Below are 20,614 nucleotides of genomic sequence, written 5' to 3'. Positions count from 1 at the left end.
AAGTGCTGGCATGTTGACAGCGTCACGTGACTCCAGACACGTGACCAACCTCTCCACTGACGCTCGGTTCAATGGCAGCAACTGCGAGTCACGTTTGGAATGTTTTGTTGGTCTCAAAATGGATCCTGACAGAGGAACAGGAAGAGGAAAGCGAGGAAGACGAGAAGCTGGAGAGGTAAGTTGCAGATTGTTATTTTGAAACAGGTATGCACGATCTTGATTGCATAACCCGTCAAAACTGATTGGGTAAAACATGTGCAGGTAAGCTAAAAGAAAATCCAATTTTTAGTGTTCTGAGGTCATGAGATCGAACCTTCCTGATTGGAGTTTGCATGTTCTCCCTATGCCTGCATAGGTTTCCACTGGGCATTCCGGTTTCCTCCCACATTCCAAAAACATGCATTTCAGGTTAATTGGCTGGTTCAAATTGTCCTTAGGTGTGAATGAACGAGTTGTCTGTCTCTGTGTGCTCTGATTGGCTGGCTACCAGTTCAGCGTGTCCTCTGCCCGAAGATATCTGGGATGGGCTCCAGCAGCCCTGTGACCCTACTGAAGATAATGGATGGATCATACATACGTGCATTTATAGGTCAAGAATTTAGTATCAGTTTTGCATAATCTGAGCCTCACCTAGAGGGAGCTGACATGATCTTCCGTCATGTTGCTGCTAAGAATACTCCCATAACTAAAAACCTTGTGTAAGGCTGGGCAAAAAAAAGAGCAGAAATATGGTGTAGTTTTGATGAGAGAGAAAAAAAGAGATATGCGAGATGAGAGATATGTTGAGAGAAAGAGTAAAATCAAAAGCAGCGGAATAGAAAAAGAGTGAGATAAATAAAAGACAAGGGCAGAAAGAGAAACAGCTGGAGAAAAAGAGCAAGAAAAAGAGACAGAATAGGGAGAGAAAAAGAGTGAGTGTGAGAGATAGACAAAGAAACAGTAAAAGAGAAAATGAGAGGAGGGGGGGTGCGTTGTGTTCAAAAGGTTCTGACTTAAACCTCGTCCTGTTATTAAATTAAACACAACTGAAATAATAAAGGAATCACATTTACTTTAGTTTTGGCCCACTTTTAGGAACAGTGTCTTAAGTATTTACTAGCTTAATTCGAACTAATAGCATCCTGGTGGTTCAGATGAAAGATAATATGTATTTTAACAAAAGTAAAAATTAAAACTGCCTCCCTTTCTTGCTAGGAAAATGTTTTTATCACTGGTTAGGTTGTGGTCAAATATTTGCCAACTCAATTGGAACCGAACGCACCCTTCTGGTTCAAACTCAAATATATTTTAGATATGAACTAAAATCAAAATCAGTATAAAACTTGCTTTTTTTTCTTCCCAGGACAGAGACGTCCGGTTGTCTAAATCTTTGTCCTATGCTCTTCGCCATGGCGCCAATAAGATGGGTCTACTTTTAAGTTCAGGTGGGTATTATTGTAGTTCTCAACTCAAATTTAATTCTATTTTATAATATGCTCCCTGCACAACATTAGACACGATACAGTACAAATAACAAGTAACAAAAAGGAATATAAAAAAAAGTATGCATATAAAAATTACTAAAATATATCGAAGGTTTAGGATATAAAATGCGCAAAGTATAGCAGGAATTCAAATACAACAGTTTTGCATTCATTTGGCAGAAGAGGTAGGCCAGGGAGAGAGTTCAGAGTCCTTGAGCCTGCTGGTTCTGGCTCTGAGACTTTGGAGTGAGTCCTTGAGCCTGCTGGTTCTGGCTCTGAGACTTTGGAGTCTTTTTGACAGCAGCTTCTACAGAACGCCTTTTTTTTTTTTTAAAGCAACTCTAGTTATTGCAGTAAAAATGGTCTCTTATTTGGGGACTGATTTTTCAATATGTCGCTTATTTATTCTTTCTCTTAGATGGCTACTTATTTGTGGAAGATATCTTGGCTCACCCTCAGTTCCGCTCATATAACCTGGAGGATGTCGAAAGGGTGGTGGCCAACAATGACAAGCAGCGTTTTAAGCTCTGTTCTCACCCCGAAGACGGCCGCTTGCAGATTCGAGCCAATCAGGGCCACACGATGCAGGTTAAACCTCCTTGATATATTTTTTCCTGGAGTTTGCATTTTCCAGTATTTCTTGTGGGCAGGTGACGGATTTGGAGCTGAAGCCGGTTTTGCTTGGTTCTCCAGACTGTCCGAATGAAGCGGTTCACGGCTCCTACATGCGAAATTGGAGCTCCATCCAGCAGCAGGGGTTGAGTCGCATGAGGAGGCTTCACATTCATCTGGCTCCGGGATTGCCACAAGAAGACGGCGTCATAAGTGGTATGATCATTTTTAGACATACGCGATAACCGATAAATCATCAAATCCTGCTTTTGGATATCAATATGGATAACATACTGTAGAACGGCACCAATTTATTTTTATTATTGAGGGTGAATCTGATGTTTTGAATCTGGAATAAAGATTTTTCAGCTTTGGTTTTTGATACAAGCGCTGCCCTACTTGAGAACGAGACAATCGTTTGTAAGTTGAATTTGTTTCGTAAGTTGCTTCAGTGCAATATGTTGTATGTTTAAGGTTTAAATAGGTATGTTTAGCGCTTGTATAAGGTAACCTGTATTGTTTTGAAACTGAAAAATAAACGTTTCATAAAATAATATCCTCTATAACATTACAAATCAGTTTGAATGATAAAGCGTAGTACTGAAAAATAAAGCTACACATTAGGTGTTGACATTCTGTGGTCTGTGAAGCTCATTAAGACTCCTTGTGATCAAGGATGTCTCAAATAAACATGACTTGACTTGACTATAAAGATAAATAAAGTGAAGTTTAACTTACTTTTGGAAGTGTTAGGTGACTTCGTCCTCCGTGGTAGATAGTGGACAAAAAAGCGTTCCGAACATTTTCTCAACCGTATCAAGCTTTCTTATTCCACTTTCATTTCAAAAGAAACGGCTGCCTCTTCTTTAAGCTTTACCCCAACAACATTGAATGGATGCACGAGATATTAAACAATAAAAATTTTCAACGTTCATCCATTGAAAGGGAACTACATTGGGCAAATGCAATGTTTAACATTAAATTTGGCGGTTATCTGTCTAATAGCTAGGGGCCTGATAATTCATAGACAGCAAGCGCTAAGGCACGACCACCATGGTTACGTTATTCACGGATCACCAGCGGAGCAAATACAGCGGGCGAAATAACAACAGAGAGTGACTCTTTAGTCCGTATTCGTGATAGCATATTCGTATAATTCCTTCCGGATTATGCAATTTTTCAGTAGAAAAGGGTCTCAATTATTATATGCAGAGTTATATTTGTCAAGGTTAAAATTTGAGATCGTATTAGGATGAAAAAAAGAACACACTGAGTCGGAGATTTAGGTTTTTGATAGCCCTTCCATCAGAGGCGCGTGCTTCCAAGATCGGCTCTGGAAGCGATGGCTAGACACTCATTTCTTTGGGAACAAGACATAAAACAGCACATCTGATTGGCTTAAGCAAGATCATGTGAATACATGAAACTAATCTGATTGGTTTAGACAGAAAACACATGTTTAAATGAAGTGAATCATGTTGGTCGCTAGATGGCGTGTGAGCATAATAAATGAGCAGTAAGGAAAGTAAAACTTTGTAACACAAATATTTGTTTAAAATTCATATAGTGATTTCTGGTTTGGCTGTTTTAATTGTGGGCTTTTTTTTGTCAACTAGGTCTTAAATTTGATTTTAAAAGGTGTTAAAGAAGTCTTAAAATGGCTTGAAAATAAAGTGAAGTCAAGTCATGTTTATTTGTATAGCCCTTAATCACAAAGAGTCTCAAAGGGCTGCAAAGACCACAGATTATTGCAAACCACATACTATTATGACACCATTCCCTGATCTAAAACCTACATGAGGGCAAATAATACACAGATATTGTCAACAAGTCTTCAAGCAATAAACTTGCTTTCAGCTGTTGGAACCCTGATATGAGGAAGTTAGAAGCCCTGTACCAACTACACATAGAAATAGATTGTTTTGTGAGAGATAATGGTATAAAAGGGATACATAAGTGAGTGATCCATGATATCAAATTTATGAAACGAGTTGCGCAATTTCCATTTGTTCCGACTATTTATCCATCTTAAACATTTCTCCAAATTAATTTGAGGAAAAGGGATGAACCTCACCCCTACCAATCGTTCTGGATAACTCTACAAGTGCCCCAGACACGTAGTACAGTGGAACCTCGGTTTTCGAACGCCTCTCAGTTCGGACAAATCGCTGTTCGACCAAAAATTTCAAGAAATTCTTGCTTCGCTGTTCGGTCAAAAAATCGGAGTTCGAACGCCGGTACGCTAGGCTGCGATGCTGAGCGGCGTGCGGGTGTTTTAGCCCCTAATTATGCCTCCGAAGAAGGTCGGTGCAAGCGGGACAGGTGAAAAAAAACAACAAGTTGTTCGTCCAACTGTTGCCTTTAAGAAAGACGTAATAGCTAAATATGAAAGAGGTGTACGAATTTTCGATCTTGCTAGTGAATACAGCAGGGCTAAATCTACGATCAGTACGATAGTAAAGAATAAGGAGGCTGTGAAATCGAGTGATGCGGTTAAGGAAGTTAGCGCTATAAGCAAGCAACTGCCACAAGTTTTGGAAGAGGTTGAAAAACTTTTGATGATTTTTCTCTCCCCACCGTCCACCACAAAGGTAAGAAATCCTATTCATAATCCTTTTTTTAATTTTTACACGTTCATGTTAGCGTAATCTTTCGTACGGAAGATTACGCTAACGCGAACGTACGATTAGCCTGGGTTAGCTTCATGTTTACGTTCATGGTAAACATTCACGGTGTTGGAACGGATTAAAACGATTTTACATTACTTTTAATGGGAAAAACAATTTCGGTGATTGAACAAATCGGTTTTCGAACAGGGTTCTGGAACGGATTATGGTCGAGAATCGAGGTTCCACTGTATAACCATTCGATACAAAACACTGTACGAGCGTGTGGATCACATTGTCTGTGATATAAAGATGGCCGACCAAAATCGGCAGCCACGGGCTGTCGTCTGCCGCGCGTTCTTAATGGTTAAAAACAAGCGCTGTCGGATCTATGAATTATGGTGCATCGCTAGTAATTCCCCAAAACGACTCACTTGCTTTTAAATATTTAAAATGTGTGTTTTTTTTTCACCAGGAATGAGAAAAGACTGTGATCTCGCTATTTTTATTGATGTACCTAAAGCTATAGCTGGTAAGAATGAACGCATTTGTATGTATTATACCAAGAAATATGAAACACTCATATGATTGAACGTGACTTCACAGATGGAATTGAATTCTTCTGGTCCGAGAACCGCGTGTTATTGACAACCGGGAATGTTGACGGAAAACTACCCCCGGCGTACTTCACCCGAGCCCTTCAACTCAGGCCTACGAGTAATATATTTATAACATGGGCCTACTCAAAGCATTTTTTAAAATCTTAACAGTCATGTGTTATTTTTCTTTTTAGGGAGAATCCTGCCGTTGTGATGTCAGCAGAAGATCATAAGTTCATCCATCTTATACAGTGAAAAAAAAATAAGTATTTGAACACCCTGCTATTTTGCTATTTCTCCCACTTAGAAATCATGGAGGGGTCTGAAATTTTCATCGTTGGTGCATGTCCACTGTAAAAGAGATAAACTAATAAGAAAAATCCAGAAATCACACTCCATGATTTTTTGACTATTTGTGTGATATACAGTGGAACCTCGGTTCTCGACCATAATCCGTTCCAGAACCCTATTCGAAAACCGATTTGTTCGATCACCGAAATAGTTTTCCCATTAAAAGTAATGTAAAATCGTTTTAATCCGTTCCAACACCGTGAATGTTTACCATGAACGTAAACATGAAGCTAACCCAGGCTAATCGTACGTTCGCGTTAGCGTAATCTTCCGTACGAAAGATTACGCTAACATGAACGTGTAAAAATAAAAAAATCAGGTAGTTTACACGTCATTTTAGAATTAGAATAGATTAGAATTTACTTTTATTGTCATTTTTTGTAACAATGCACACAGAACGAAATGTCGATACACCTGACCCGTACAGTTAAACTGTAGCAAGCCGATGCAGCTGCAGCCAGGGCAGCCATTTTAGTCATTAGGTGACCAAACCCCCCAATTCCAACCCTTAAGCTTTATCGTCGACGGCGACTTTAATCGGGCATGTTTATGGACTGTACTCCCAAATCCATTCAATTGTGGACTGAGCAATTCGGAAAAACACTGGACTATGTGTAATGTAAGATCAAACATTCGGTTGTATCCGACTGTACTCTTCATTCTTATTCCTCTAAACACTTTTTGTGGAATTATGACCAAAAAGTTCAATTTTGGTCTCATCTGACCTCAAAACCCATGACTCCTCTGTACCATCCAAATGGTCATATGCTAACTTAAGATGGACCTTGACATGTGCTGGTTTAAGCAGGGAAACCTTTCGTGCCAGGCATAATTTCAAACCATGACGTCTTAGTGTATTACCTACAGTAACCTTGGAAACAGTGGTCCCAGCTCTTTTCAGGTCATTGACCTACTCCCGTCGTGTAGTTTTGGGCTGATTCCTCACCTTTCTCAGAATCATTGAGACCCCACGAGGTGATAGCTTGCATCGGGCTTATGCAGCTAACTACCTCAAACAGGTGCATCTGATTCAGGATAATACATGAACTGCAGGTGGACTTCATTCCAATGGGCAGACAAACAGGTCTTTCAGGGTCAGAATTCTAGATGATACACAGGTGTTCAAATACTGATTTTCAGCTGTATCACACATATGAAACATTAAAAAATCAGGCATTGCTATTTCTGGATTTTTCTTTTTAGTTTATCTCTCTCACAGCGGACATGCACCTACAATACAAATTTCAGACACCCTAAATGTTTTCTAAGCGGAAGAAATAGCAAATTAGCAGGGTGTTCAAATACTTATTCACTGTATGTCCCACATCGACACTATTCTACTATTCGACTACTATTCTTTTATGAATTATAGCAGTAATAAATATTGATGAGACATAAAATTTGCTCAGTGTGTGTTTGTCAAGAGAGTGGAAAGACAAGAGAGGCTGAAACAAGTGTAATTTATTTTATTAAATGTGTGTGGGAAACATTTGTGCTTGTTCTGTTTTTTTTTTCATTTGCAAGTAACAATGAAGTAGGAGGAAGGAACATGCTTGGTTTTCAGCTTACACTCTTAAAACAACTGGGTAAAAAAATAATTCATGTTGGATCCTTAGTGGGCTGATCCACTACTTCGGTTGATTTCACGTAATTTAAGCATTTTGCACAACAATCCCCACCATATTGGATTGTTTCATACCAAACAACACCACCCACAATTATTTCTCTTTCTCATTAAAGAGTTAAGTCTTTAAACAACAACTTAATAACGGCGACCTGTTTTTGATCCAGACCACGTTTGCTCTCCCGTCCCGACTTACGACCCGTTTTTGATTCCGACCATGCTTTTGCTCTCCTGCCCCGGCTATCGACCTGTTTTTTTCCGTCCTTGACACCGCCATCTCCCGCGACGGAAGATCCACTTCCGTATTCGGATCACGATCCGATTGCGTGAGCGGCTTGCTTCCCGTCCTCTTTCTATCAATACACTTGTGGTTAACGCTACGCACTTGGGTCCTGATTCCATTCTGGTCGTGACAATTTTCAGTCAGCAGAATGTACAAACTTTCTCCTACGCCCCCCTGAGATGGATTAAACAGGTAAATTACTTCTTAACTTATATTCTTAAAACAAGATTTGGGGACTCAGAAAACATAATGTGTATAAATATATTCAAATAAAATAAAATGGATTTAAACAGCTTAAGAAAATTTTAGGAAATTGATCCCAAGTAGTGGATAAGTCAATTTTGACCCAACTTGGGTTATTTTTTTTTGCCCAACAGTTTTTGGAGTATCGACTCCGACAGGATCATTTTTCCTGTATTTTGTTAAGTTCTAGAGTGCCTCGTGTCCGCCAGTCAGCTTGTGGAAGAGCTCATGGTTGAGTTTGTCTCCTTTTTCGCGACTGCGCGTGGACATAAAGATGTAGCCGCCGATGAATTCGTGAACGATTTTGCAGTCGGCGGTTACGCAGCTGAAGGCGATGTTTATGTTCCCCTCAAACTCTATGGCCACCTGTAATGTGTGTGAAAACCATACAAACAACAGTGGGGATTAAAGGCAGTGATACATCGCATTGTGCCATAGGAAGTACCGTGATGCTTTTTATTTTTATATGTTCCTACGCGTTCCAAAATACCCAAAATATCAATATAACGAACAAAAATACGATACTGTAATTTTTTTAAATGTGTAGATAAGAAAGATTAAACATAATAAATATTAAAATTTAAAACCATTTACTGTCACGGTCCCGCACTCAGGGTTCTGTTTTCTGTAGGTTATCTCTCTTTCCTCGCTATCTTGACCTTAGGCCTCTCACTTCCATGTTTTGTTTTCCTCCTCACAGCAATGGTCACTTGCCTTGCCATGGTTTTCTTCCTATCGCCACCAATCATTCTCTTCCCTCTATTATCACTCCGTTCTCTTGGTTCCCTGCTAGTTTGTTATCTTTCCATCATTTCCATTGAATTTTTCCAGTATACCAAACCCTTGCCTGCCCCTCCAGATAACAGGTAGCGTCTGATGAACTCTTGTACTTGTCACGGTTGCCATGGCGCCCAATTGGCCCCGCCCGTGTGGCCCCAGCTGCGGCTCATTGACAGATTGGCTTTCCATCTTTTTAGGCTCAGTGCTATAATTTTTCCTTTGTCAGTCCGTCAATGAACCTCTGCCCCGCAAGACGTGGGTTTTGACCCGGTCCTGTTTCCTGTTGGTATTCCCTGTCCGGTATTGTTCTCGTTTATTTTTGTCCTGTTTAATATCGGTTTCCAGTTTCGTTTCAGTCTATTTTTGTCCTGTTTATTATGAATGAATGAAAAATTTATTTCGAACATTAAAATAAAAACAGAACAAAAACAATGAGTCAACAGCAAAATAATGTTACATAACATGTTCGAAAAGGGGTAATCAGAAGCAAATGCTTATTTATCGTTCTCTCCAGTTTTCATTCCCGTCTAGTTTGTCCTGCTTATTGTCATATCCTGTTTCATTATCTATCTTGTCTGTCCCGTCCTGTCCGGTATCGACCCCATCTGTCCGATATCAACTCGGGCTATCGATCTCGTCGGCCTCTGGCTTCCTTTCATTTCACGTGAGACTGCTGCCTAACGTGCATGACTCCCCATTTCCCGTAAAATAAAAGGCTTGTGTGAGAACGTCACGCGTCTGGGTCCTGATCCTGTTTCGGTTTATGACAGTACTGTTGCCTCGCTGCCTGACTTTTCTTGTACATTTATATAACTTTGGAAATGATCTTGTACACTGTTCTCAAGTTTCACAAGAATTTTCCTTTCCAACTTGATTGTTGTTCTCACTGTTTTCCTTTTTTCATTCCATTATCACTCACTTTATTGGGACCCAGCAATAACATGCAGTAAATCACAATAAATTCTCACCACGTGTTGTGAAACTGACTATCTCTCTAAATGATGCCACATCTCAATTAGCCACATGTTCTGCTGTGTTTGGGTTTGTTCAAGTACCGAGTATTTTGTCCAAATATTAAAGAAAAAATGACTACTTTTTGGTCGTATACCAATTTGTTCGAATACAGTGTCGTTTGAGTACCGGGGTATCATTGTACATATTTGTTACTGATTGGTGCGATATGCATTTCTGTAAGATGTTCCTTCGATTTTATTACTTTATCAGCCCTGTGGCTGAAATAATTAACATCAAAAGTAAAGGGCACTAAGCGATTACATGATCAAAGTGTTCAAACATATTCTATAAATCTTTTCCACTATTTACATTTTCAAATGTACTGAATAATTCTACCTATATACCTTGGTCATATCCCTCAAGAGGGGTGACCGACAGCAAGACAAACACATACAATAACAAATAAAATAAAATAAAAAGAAAATAAAAAAGGGAAAAAATAGCAAAAAAACACACACAAACATTTTTGGACCATGGCCAACCCAAATGCCCAAACACCTAAACAAGTTAGGACCATCCGCACCTAAGTTGGTCATGCTTTCGTACAACACACTCTGTCTCAGTCGGATGCGGAAATTATAATTCATGCATTTGTTACCTCCCGTCTCGATTACTGTAATGCACTACTCTCTGGTCTCCCGAAGTCTAGAATCAAGTCTCTTCAGCTGGTACAAAATGCCGCAGCGAGGCTTTTAACTAGGACAAAAAAGTACGATCACATAACACCGATTTTGGCTAACCTGCATTGGCTCCCAGTTAGCCTTACATGTGATTTCAAGGTTCTCTTAGTATTATACAAAATCATACATGGACTTGCTCCCTCTTATCTTTCAGATCTGAACTGCCCCTATGTCCCGGTCCGAAGCCTACGATCTGAGAGTGCCGGTCTTCTGGTGATCCCAAGAGCAAAGAAGTGTTCTGCTGGTTCGAGAGCGTTCTACATCCGGGCACCGGTGCTGTGGAATGCTCTTCCACCTGAGATCCGATCTGCAACCTCAGTGGAAATGTTTAAATCTAAACTTAAAACTCACTTCTACTCCATAGCATATGAATAATCTACTCTTCTCGTCGGCTGAAAAATAGTCTGTGTAATATAGTGTAATAATATAGTCTAATAATCTGTGAAGCCCTTTGAGACTCTTCGTGATTTAGGGCTATACAAATAAAAATGACTTGACTTGACTTGTTCAACAGCAGGGCCCGACAGACAGCTTTCACTGGTTTACCCCTGCCGCGTCATACAGGTGCCCTGCCCAACCCTTAGAACGTGTCCAAACATCCCACTATCCTTTTACAACACCTCTCCACTCATTCCTATCACTAACGAGAGAAAAAAAATTCTAAAAATGTAATTACCAATAAGCTATTGTAGGAACTGGTCTGAAGGCTACCCATGGGATTTTGGGGGCTCATAGCCAACAACATTAACGTTATAATAAATATTTAGCACATTCTGGTAGTGGCCTGTAGACTTTGTGACTTTGTTACCTGTCGAATATCCCAGTTGACATTCCACTGCTTCATGTTGTTGTACCGCCAAGTTTTCACCACGTCGCCCACGCCGAGATCGATTCGGATCAGACGATTGGGAGCGATTCCCAGCACCTCGTCTTTACGGCTTCCTTTGAACCTGGAGAACGAGAACAATTCCGTCTTTTGAATCTGAAAGATTTCGGACGACCCCGATCCTTCCGTTTAAACCGATAACAGCCGTAACCTGACGACAACGTATGAGAGGCCAAAGTCCGGCAGGGCCTGCCAGATTTGGAGAAAGCGTGAGACTGCATCCACAAACGAGAGCTGAGCAACGTTCTGGTACGCATCCAAGATGCGAGGGGTTAGCTGCATGGTCACACACAAACGTGATTCACTTTTGTGTTGCTGGGAGTGCAAAAGTCCTATATGTTGCAGTTTCCCCCACCTGTTTGGTTTTATACTTCTTATGATAGCGAGGAGACACCAGGCTGAGCGTGTTTATGGTTTCGTCCGAAGCGGACACATTTCCGTGTGAACTGCTGCTGGTGTTCTGCATGGCCAAGAAGGAGCGGATGCTTCGTATCTCACTATGGAAACTGCTGTCTGCCAAGGTTTTGCCTTTGGAGGCCAGGCGACATGCAGCCATCCAGCGTGCGTATTGCTCCTCCTGTCGGTCAAAGATGGATATGACGAAAATGAGAGGGTGTAACAAATAAGGATGGGACTTACATTCTCGCAGCGGAGATAAACTTCGTTCATGCCCTCTGGAGCCGGTATCAGCAATCTGATGAGGAACTTATGAGCTGCCACGTTGACGTCTGGTGCCACTTCGCACCCTGTGGGTCAAAGAAATAGACACTATGACTTTTTTTATCCATTTTTTTAGATACAATCCTTCCTTCGTTATTACCATAATCTCTTATAACGATATACTGTAATACCCTTTTGTACCTTTGAGGTTAATCTGTTGAATGGGTTCTCCAAAGCTCTCCTCTTTGCTCTTGAAATAGGAAATGGAAGTGTCTTGGAATTTGAACCAGTGTTGTTTGTAACCTTTCAGAGTTAACCTCTTTGGCCTGAAACACATCGAAATGATTTGTTGTTTATCTGTTTTAGCATAGAATGTAAAGCTAAAATGTATGCATAGAAATTTGGATACTTTATCTAAAGTTTTTCTTTTTACTGTATTGTTTAAAAAAATAAATAAATGTTATATACTATTCTCTAAATTAAGTAGAATTGTACAACTCTTGATAATACAATTATAAATTATAAATTAACTGTTATTTTGATAGAATATATTATTTAAACGGGATTTCAAAACTATGACTTTTAGTTTTAATACTAGTAAGTTAAGTAGTATTTTTATATTTTCAGTTCTTTTTCTGAAATGAACAAAGGCAGATGTTTGATAAGTGCCCAATTTTTCAGATTTTAGATAACAAGTTTTATTTACCTGTAAAGTAGGGTTAAACTTATTTGCTCAAGGTGTGTATTTCTAATCAGTTTGATGTTCCTTTTGGCCGTCTCTTAGTCTTCCTGTCTTTGTTTAAAGGTATTGGTACTCTTCCATGGGGGTGGTCTTTTGTCTTTGTCTCAACATACCAGTATTTTTCCATGTCTTATGATTTGTATAAAATACAGAGGCCGACAGGGGTGAGCGAGAGTGAGTGAGCGAGTTGCATGTCCTCTCTGCTTCTCTCCCCGCTGCACCTGGTAAAAAAAACTTAACAAGTCTTTTGCCTGATGTATTTTCTACGGTTAGCCAATTTATAGCTCTCCCACACGTAAGTAGTCTGCCTTTTGGACTCTACATTACCATTTTCCATTTTTTTAGAGAAAAATAGAATGAAAAACATTGCAATTTTCAGATGATTTAATTTTTGGTATTATATTTCTTCTTTTTTTTTGCTAAAGGAAATATAACCTTAATTTTTCAGAAATCTTACAAAATCTGTCTGTGTGTGTGTGTGCATGCGTGCATGCGCATGTAGTAAAATAGAAAATAAGCTCAACTTTGAAAAGGTTATAATTTAAAATCAAAGGGGCAAGATTTTATTTTTCAGCCATGGAGATAAAATTAACAGAAGAAAGTTCGAATGACATCTAATCCTTACTTATTTTTTTCAAGCAAGATCTATATAAATAAACACGAAAAGGGGAATTTGTATAAACTAGTTCATTGTCTATTAAAAGCTGAAAAATATTGATTTCTAATAAGAAGTTTGCATACCCCTATACTATAGCCAACCACATTTGTGCCTTGATTTTGGAGTACAGTAGTTGTCTCCCCTGACTTATATTTGGTTTTTAAAGACTGTTTTCATAACCACAACATGGTCCTCAAGTTCCTTATAAATATGTTTTTAGTCTGTTCCCGATTCACACAAGTTACTCCAAAGTGTAAAAGAGTACCTGAAAATTTTAAGGTAATCATGAAGTTCAGGTGCGGTCATGTTATCCTATAGAGAAAGAAAAGATGGTATTGGAATTCTTAATGGCGTTCAAGGCCGATGACATTGAGTGAAAGGCGGTTTTATGCATTCATGGTGTCTGACCAGCATCTCTGCGGCAGAGCTGCCCTCGCCCTCCATTTTGACCTCCAGGGACTGAAGTGCCGACTCAAGGTCGTCCATGGCTGCGGCAGAGGTGACTGCCTGGGGCTCGGAGATTGACACCTTGCTGATGTGATACTGCAAAAGTGGATTTTTTCATACTCAAACACCGCAGCATGATTTGACATTGTATGGTTTGGATTTTCATAAGTGATGATTATTATCTAAGATATAATGAAAATGAATTTTTTGAGGTGCCAAATTAGACTTTGCCAATTCCAATCGATCGTATTTGTATTGGTTTTCACGAAAATGTATGATTACTTTATTTTTTATTATTAAATATCTACAAATAACTATCAATTCTTATTCTTGTGTATATGTATTTACATGAAGCTGTTTGTGTCATGATGACTGATAAGAATCACCCGTGCCCGCTCGTTGGCGCCAGCCGCTGCGGGCTACCTGATTGGTTCCCTGTCCTTTTTAAGCCCAGTCCTTTCACTCGCCTATTGTCAGTCCGTCAGCGAACCTGTTTCTACAAGGCAAGCACTTTGACTCTGATTCCCTTCGGTCCTGCTTTTTCCACCCGTTTTTCCACCCGCCCGTTCCTGATCTCCCCGTTTGTGTCCGGCTACGACCTGTTTTTTGACCCCGACCACGTTTGCTCTCCCGTCCCGGCTTACAACCCGTTTTTTGATCCCGACCACGTTTTTGCACTTTTGTCCTGGCTATCGACCTGTTTTTTTAGCTATCTCCCGCTCCGGAAAACCCACTTCCGTATTCAGAACACGATCCGTTTGTGTGAGCAAATTGCTTTCCGCGTCCAGCGAGCACCCGATCGCGGGCCCTGCCCTTCTTCTTTCTATCAATAAACTCATGATTAACGTTACGCATTTGGGTCCGGATTTCGTTCTGGTCGTGACAGTTTGATTCTTGTTATACTCTGCAAAAACAACCCCCCCCAAAAAAAAAACAGGAAAAAAAGCGTTTAGACTAATCCCCAAGTCTTAGGCATTTACCAATACCTCACTTGAAGAGACTGATATATTTAAACAAATATCTTACTATTTTCCCCTTAGAGATACAATAAATAAATAGCAACTTATTATGTATCTGTTTTCATTTGTAGATCTAAACGGCTAAAAAAAAACCCCAAATGAAGGTTCTGGAATAGCTAAGTCAAATTCTGGATTTAAATCCAACCGAGATGCTGTCGTGTGACCTTAAACGGGCAGTTCATGCCAGAAACCCCTCCAATATGGCCGGTTCGGACAATTTTTGCAAAGAAGAGTCAGACAAAATTCCTCCAAAGTGTTGTGCAGGACTCATTACTAATTATCATAAACGTTTGATTTCTGTTATCGCCGTCAAAGGTGGCCCAACTCGCTATTAAGTTCAGTGGGCAATTACCTTTTCACATTGGGCCCGGAAGGTTTTGAATTTTTTGTGCAAAAATAGGAATTAACATTTCAAAACTGCATTTTGTATTTACTTGAGTGATAAACATGCAAAAAAATACAGAAATCAGAAAGGGGGCAAACACATTTTCACGGCACGGAAGTGGATCTTTCGTAATGAGCGATGGCGGTGTCAGGGACGGAAAAACTTGTCAGTATCCAGGGCTGGGAGAGCAAGGCGTGGTCGGGGTTGGAAACGAGTCGTAAGCCAGAACAGGAGAGTAGACGTAATCGGGGACAAAAAGAGGTCGTAAGCCGGGGCGAGAGAACAGACGTGGTCAGGAGCAAAACAGGTCGTAGCCGGAGACAGACGGGAGCAAAAATGGGACAGGTGGGAGTCAAAGTAAAAAAAGGCTTGCCGAGTATACACTGAGGTCCGCAGACGGACTGACAACCGGGGACAGACAGAACTGGGTTCATATAGCGACAGGGAGCCAATCAGAACCTGTGGGGGTTGGCGCCAAATGAGCGGAAACAGGTGATTCAAATCTGTAATCATGACAGATATTGACATGATACCATATCTGGTAATTTACAAAAAGAAGAGGTATAATTTATAATGTCTATAATTTTTCATTTCTTGTTCCTGATTTTGAAATTGCAATTAGAGGGCAGACAATACTGGTATCTGGCCCATTGTGACTACTGATACATGATAAAGGGACTAGTATCATCACTACTAGCAATAACGGGTAGCGGTACTATAAAAATGGAACAGGTATACGTAAAGCAGCAGCTAAGTGAGACAACATAGCCTTCCAGAAAATAAATTGGAGCTGTCCAATCGGATAAAGTAATCAAATTGTTGCCGATACTCAGTATTAGTATTTAGGATCGGTGCGTAGCTTATTAGAAGGGGCGTAATGAAAAAGATAATAATTTGAAAATGTCATGATTACTGATGTGAATCAACTGTGCCCGCTCTTTTGGCGCCAACAGCTGTGGGCTCTGATTGGCTCCCTGTCCTTTTTTAAACCCAGTCCTGTCACTCTCCTTTGGTCAGTCCGTCTGCAAATCTCTGTTTTTAAAAGGCAAGCCTTTTTTCGACCCTGACTCTCGCCTGTCCCGTTTTTGCTCCCGTTTGTCTACGGCTACGACCTGTTTTGATCCCGACCATGTCTGCTCTCCCGTCCCGGCTTACGACCCATATTTGATCCCGACTTTGTCTACTCTCCCGTCCTGGCTTACGACTCGTTTCCGACCCCGACCACGCTTTTGCTCTCCCAGCTACCGACCTATTTTTCTGTCCCGACCCCGCCATCCCTCGCTACGGAAGATCCACTTCTGTATTCGAATCACGATCCGAGTGCGAGAACGACTTGCTTCCCGCGTCCAGTGAGCATCAGATCGCGGGCGCGGCCCGTCCTCTTTCTTTCAATAAAATTGTGAGAAAACGTTACGCGATTGGGTCTACCCTGTTTGCTGGTCGTGACAGATAATGCAATTGAATTATATCTTCTATTCCTTATTTTTCTTTTGCATTGCGCACTACCTGCAAAGCTCCAAACAGCATCATCTCCTCCTCTGTGCAATCAATATCCTCCAATAGGATGGCCCAACGGGCCTGTTCATATAGCTGGGTCAGACGCACCACGTCATACTGAAAACAAACAAAAATCTCCTGAGCATAGATTTGGGGAGATCACATTGACAACACAGGATAAAAACGCACCTTGGGTTCTATATCGTAGAAGGCAAAATATTTGAAGCGAATCCACAATCTGTCGTTTTCCTGGATGCCCTGCTGCATGAGGCAACGAGAGGAATCCAACCATCTGCGATAGAGTAATAATGTAATTAGAAGGTTTTGTGCATTTAATGGATTTGTATCGCGGTGAGTGTACCTGCCGTTGATGTGGGCCTTATCCACCACGCTGGCTGGGCGATACTGCTTGGTTAGGACTTCAGGGGCAGGGGGAGGCTGAGGGACCGACAGCATCTTGTAGATGGCCTTCATATCAGGCGAACCGATAAAATGAGCCGGAATGCCGTTGTACATACTGGGGAGGGACGCTGCCAGCGAATCAAAATATTGTGATAAAGACAACCGCAGTAATGTTCAACAATACTTTATATTATTACCGGTACTTGTTTTAGATAGATACCAAAATGGGGAAAATCAGAGCTTTAAATTAAGGCTTTATACGATTTGTCCCGCTTTCTCTCAATTTTACCATTTACTCTAGCAAAATCTGTACACGATGAGTGTATGAAAATGTAATTAGTCCCCGTCCCCTCAATTTTACCCCTTACTCGGGCAAAGCCATACATGATGAGGGTAAGAAAGTCAGATAAATCAGAAAAGTATAGAGTAAAGTGGAAGAGTGGGAATCTTAAGCCCCGTTTCACAAAGTCAGGTTGGGATCGCCCTAGCATTTCGGATTTTGGGGATAAATAACAGAACAAGTAAAATCAGGGTGTTATGTTAGGGTTCAATCTGATTAGTCCTCCTTCCCCTCAACTTTACCCCTTACTCTAGCAAAGCCGTACATGATGAGGGTAAGAAAGTCCAATAAATTAGAAAAGTATAGAGTAAAGTGGAAGAGTGAGGGCCACAAGCCCCGTTTCACAAAGTCAGGTTGGGATCGCCCTAGCTTTTCGCAAGGCATGCCCCGCATTACTGATCAGGTGGAGGCACTCGTGGGGAGAAATGAACCAATTATCTGTGTTTTTTTTTGTTGTGGTACAAAACTTAAATTCCTACAGAGGGTACTGTGGTACAAGGAGAGAGGTACTGGGGACGAATGTTGGACAGCATTTTTTTTGTTATTTTCTTTTTGGGGAGTGTTATATTAGGGTTTAATCCAATTAGTCTTCCTTCCCCTCAACTTTATCACTTACTCAAGAAAACCTGCGCACGATGAGGGTAAAAAAAAGTCTAATTACACCCCCTTTCCCTCATTGTTACCCCTTACTCTAGCAAAGCTCAATCTCTATGAGGGTAAGCAAGTCTGAATAATCAGAAAAGTGAAGAGTAAGGTGGAAGAGTGAGGAACACAAGTCCCATTTCACAAAGTCACGTCGAGATCACCCTAGCTTCTTCATGGACATGCCCCCTCTACAATACTGACCAGGTGGAGGCAATAGTGGGAGGGAACAAACCCATTATCTATGTTCATTTTGTGTTGTTGTATGAACCGTGAATTCCAACAGAGCACGTTACGGGACAATAGAGGGGAGACAGGCAAGAATCGATGACATGGAAGAATAAATGATAGTGAAGCGCAGCACGTGACATATTTTTTTCCCTTCCAAGTTAAACAATACGGTTTATTGTCGTTAGTGATATTAAAGGAAAAAAGGAATACATAATTGTCACATATGTTAAGTAATAACTAACACAGCTCTAAGTGATGACTTGGTAAGCAGGAAAACCATTCCTAATTCCTAGAGCAGGTGTCTCCAACGTGGTGACCCCTAAGAACTGATGAGGTGGCCGCGGAGCTTTTCTGAAAATAGCTCACCAGTGCTGGCTCATTGTAATTTCATAGTAAAATTATTATTTTACTGGTTGACTGAGTCTAAGTTACCCTACTTCCAGTAATTAACCAGGTAATAAAATACCTTTATTAAAAATATTAGTAATAACGTTGTTATTTCAGACATGCATACTGTATCTAACTGGGTGCTCTTTGTGCAAAGTAGTAAAAAAGTAGCTTTTAGCTTGAAGAGGGTTGGAGAGCCCTGTCCGAGAGGAGTCCGTCCCTTGCACTCACCATACAAGTAGAAGGACAAGGAAAAGGATAAACAAGACAAAGGGTAAAGGTGAAAGAGGAAGTATTGGGATTGACCCTACTACTATGAAAGTGTTTGCATGTGTCCACACCAATAAGTGTTACATTTCTATTACTTTTTAGCACCCAGAAGAGATTTCTAACATAACATCAGAGCAACGCCAATTCGATGCAAAAAGAAAAAAATATTATTCTGTAATAGACTCTAGGAGTACCTGAAGAGAGGGGCACTGCAGTAAGGTCAAAAATCTCCTCTGAGGAATTTTTCTCTTTCTTTTTTTTCTTCTCCTCCACCGGCCGAAGGAGCGAGAGCTCCTCTGGGTGACGGATGTCTGTGAAAGGAGAATGTGCCAAAATGTTACATTTAATTATTTCATACTCCTCTTGTTTTATTTAAAAACGTCAGTGCTTGACAGCGGCTCCTTAGACTGTCAAGAAACATCAGGGTTGTTTTTCCTACGCTTGTACGTGTGCGCGGACAGGATAATCCATAGTTGTCAAAGAATATAAAGAAGGGTTACAATAAAGGAATTCTTTATTTGAAAATATGTTTTCAAATTAGGCTGGGTAGTTAGCGCACAGCCCCACGTGCAGAGGTTCAAGGGTTTGAATCCAGCTACCGTGTGGAGTTTGCATGTTCTCCCCGTGCCTGCGTGGGTTGAATGAATTGTCTGTCTCTGCGTGCCCTGCGACTGGCTGGCAACCAATTCAGGGTGTCCCCTGCCCACCACCCGAAGATAGCTGGGATGGGCTCCAGCAACCCCGGGACCCTACTGAGGATAAGCGGTGCAGATAATGCATGGACGGATGGACAATAACAAAAGGAAAAAAGTGTCATGATGCAACGTGCCATCGTTCATCAGGGGTTGCTGGACAATGCCTACTCCTTGTCGCCTGTGCAGTGTCCCCGAAAGACTGCTATTATTCCTCCAGCAGTGAGTTATTTGGACTGTGCTTTCTGTTCATGTTTTTCCCTTCCTCCCTGTGTGGAGAGCCTTACATTTGAATCCTTTTCCCCTCCAAGACAGAAGAGCAGCTTCGGTGACAGACTGCTGTTACAGTCTTGTTCCACGGACAGACTGAGGAGATCATTTCTTCCTCGTGCCATGGGGCTCTTTAACTCCACCCGGGAGAGTAAAAGCCCACATTAAACCCCAACCCCACATTTGCATATTAACCTATTTTTATTACAGTGTGTATTTTTCGTAACACTATTTAAATGCTCTTTATTAACACGTTATTTTGGGTATTTTTGTATTCTATACATTTTATTTGTTTTTTTTAACACAAGGATACTGCTGGACGTCTGAATTTCCCTACGGGGATGAATAAAGTATCTATCTATCTATCTAAATAGAACTGTCAATGCTGGTCAAGTGTCCGAATTTGGGTTCAACGACCAGACGCAATAAAAAAAGACAGAAAAAGAAAAAAAGAATACACTTTACACTTTTGTATAAACACGTTAAAAATAAAAAACAAAGGAAATAGAAATGTATTTTTTCTAAATCCACAAAAAATAATACAAAACAATTTAAACCTTTTTTTATGCTCAACAAATTTAAGGTCAACACAGAATCCCCCGAAAATTCATATTGACCAATCACAAGAGGAAAAATGTGTCTCGGAGGGAACCAGCTCTTAATTGGTGGAAAGCAGACTCCCTTTGTTTGTTTCTAAGAGCCGGCTCATGGAGACGTTTCTTTTGCCAAAGACACGAGTCCGTTGCCAGTACTTTTACGAATCTCATCAGCCGAGTCCTCGTTCGCCTTTTCTTTTGGCGCATTAGTAACTACTGTATTCGTAATCGTTAC

At 40.7% G+C, this 20,614-nt stretch overlaps 2 protein-coding genes across 2 annotated transcripts in view; one reads left to right on the top strand and one right to left on the bottom strand.

The window, feature by feature from the left end:
- Positions 1-2: 2 nt before the first annotated feature.
- trpt1 (tRNA phosphotransferase 1) lies at positions 3-6,956 on the top strand. The gene is made up of 7 exons (XM_088343522.1): positions 3-175; positions 1,343-1,424; positions 1,882-2,051; positions 2,114-2,291; positions 5,157-5,213; positions 5,288-5,398; positions 5,475-6,956. Exons 1-7 carry the CDS (start codon positions 11-13, stop codon positions 5,492-5,494), a joined length of 783 nt encoding a protein of 260 aa, XP_088199648.1. The 5' UTR covers positions 3-10; the 3' UTR covers positions 5,495-6,956.
- A 116-nt stretch (positions 6,957-7,072) lies between these two features.
- fermt3b (FERM domain containing kindlin 3b) overlaps positions 7,073-20,614 on the bottom strand; it is a 24,034-nt gene continuing 10,492 nt past the window's right edge. Inside the window, exons 5-16 of the mRNA XM_088343513.1 lie at positions 19,016-19,132; positions 16,911-17,079; positions 16,739-16,841; positions 16,559-16,666; positions 13,610-13,744; positions 13,467-13,513; positions 12,003-12,127; positions 11,781-11,887; positions 11,497-11,718; positions 11,293-11,417; positions 11,064-11,205; positions 7,073-8,147 (exon numbers count right to left, since the gene is read on the bottom strand). Of these exons, the coding sequence (XP_088199639.1) occupies positions 7,968-8,147; positions 11,064-11,205; positions 11,293-11,417; positions 11,497-11,718; positions 11,781-11,887; positions 12,003-12,127; positions 13,467-13,513; positions 13,610-13,744; positions 16,559-16,666; positions 16,739-16,841; positions 16,911-17,079; positions 19,016-19,132 (1,580 nt within the window). The 3' untranslated portion in view covers positions 7,073-7,967. The remainder of the gene's footprint in view (positions 8,148-11,063; positions 11,206-11,292; positions 11,418-11,496; positions 11,719-11,780; positions 11,888-12,002; positions 12,128-13,466; positions 13,514-13,609; positions 13,745-16,558; positions 16,667-16,738; positions 16,842-16,910; positions 17,080-19,015; positions 19,133-20,614) is intronic.

This window comes from Urocampus carinirostris, chromosome 9 (genome assembly GCF_059441175.1).
Source record: "Urocampus carinirostris isolate Australia breed hairy pipefish chromosome 9, RoL_Ucar_1.0, whole genome shotgun sequence".
Taxonomy (NCBI): domain Eukaryota; kingdom Metazoa; phylum Chordata; class Actinopteri; order Syngnathiformes; family Syngnathidae; genus Urocampus; species Urocampus carinirostris.
Note: the sequence above shows the minus strand (reverse complement) of the source record. Positions and strands in the feature narration are given on the sequence as shown.

Coding starts and splice junctions, on each gene's coding strand:
- trpt1 (XM_088343522.1), top strand. CDS start 11: ATGTTGACAGCGTCACGTGACTCCAGACACGTGACCAACCTCTCCACT. Junction 1,425..1,881: donor GGGTCTACTTTTAAGTTCAG/GTGGGTATTATT, acceptor TCTTTCTCTTAG/ATGGCTACTTATTTGTGGAA. Junction 2,292..5,156: donor AGAAGACGGCGTCATAAGTG/GTATGATCATTT, acceptor TTTTTTCACCAG/GAATGAGAAAAGACTGTGAT.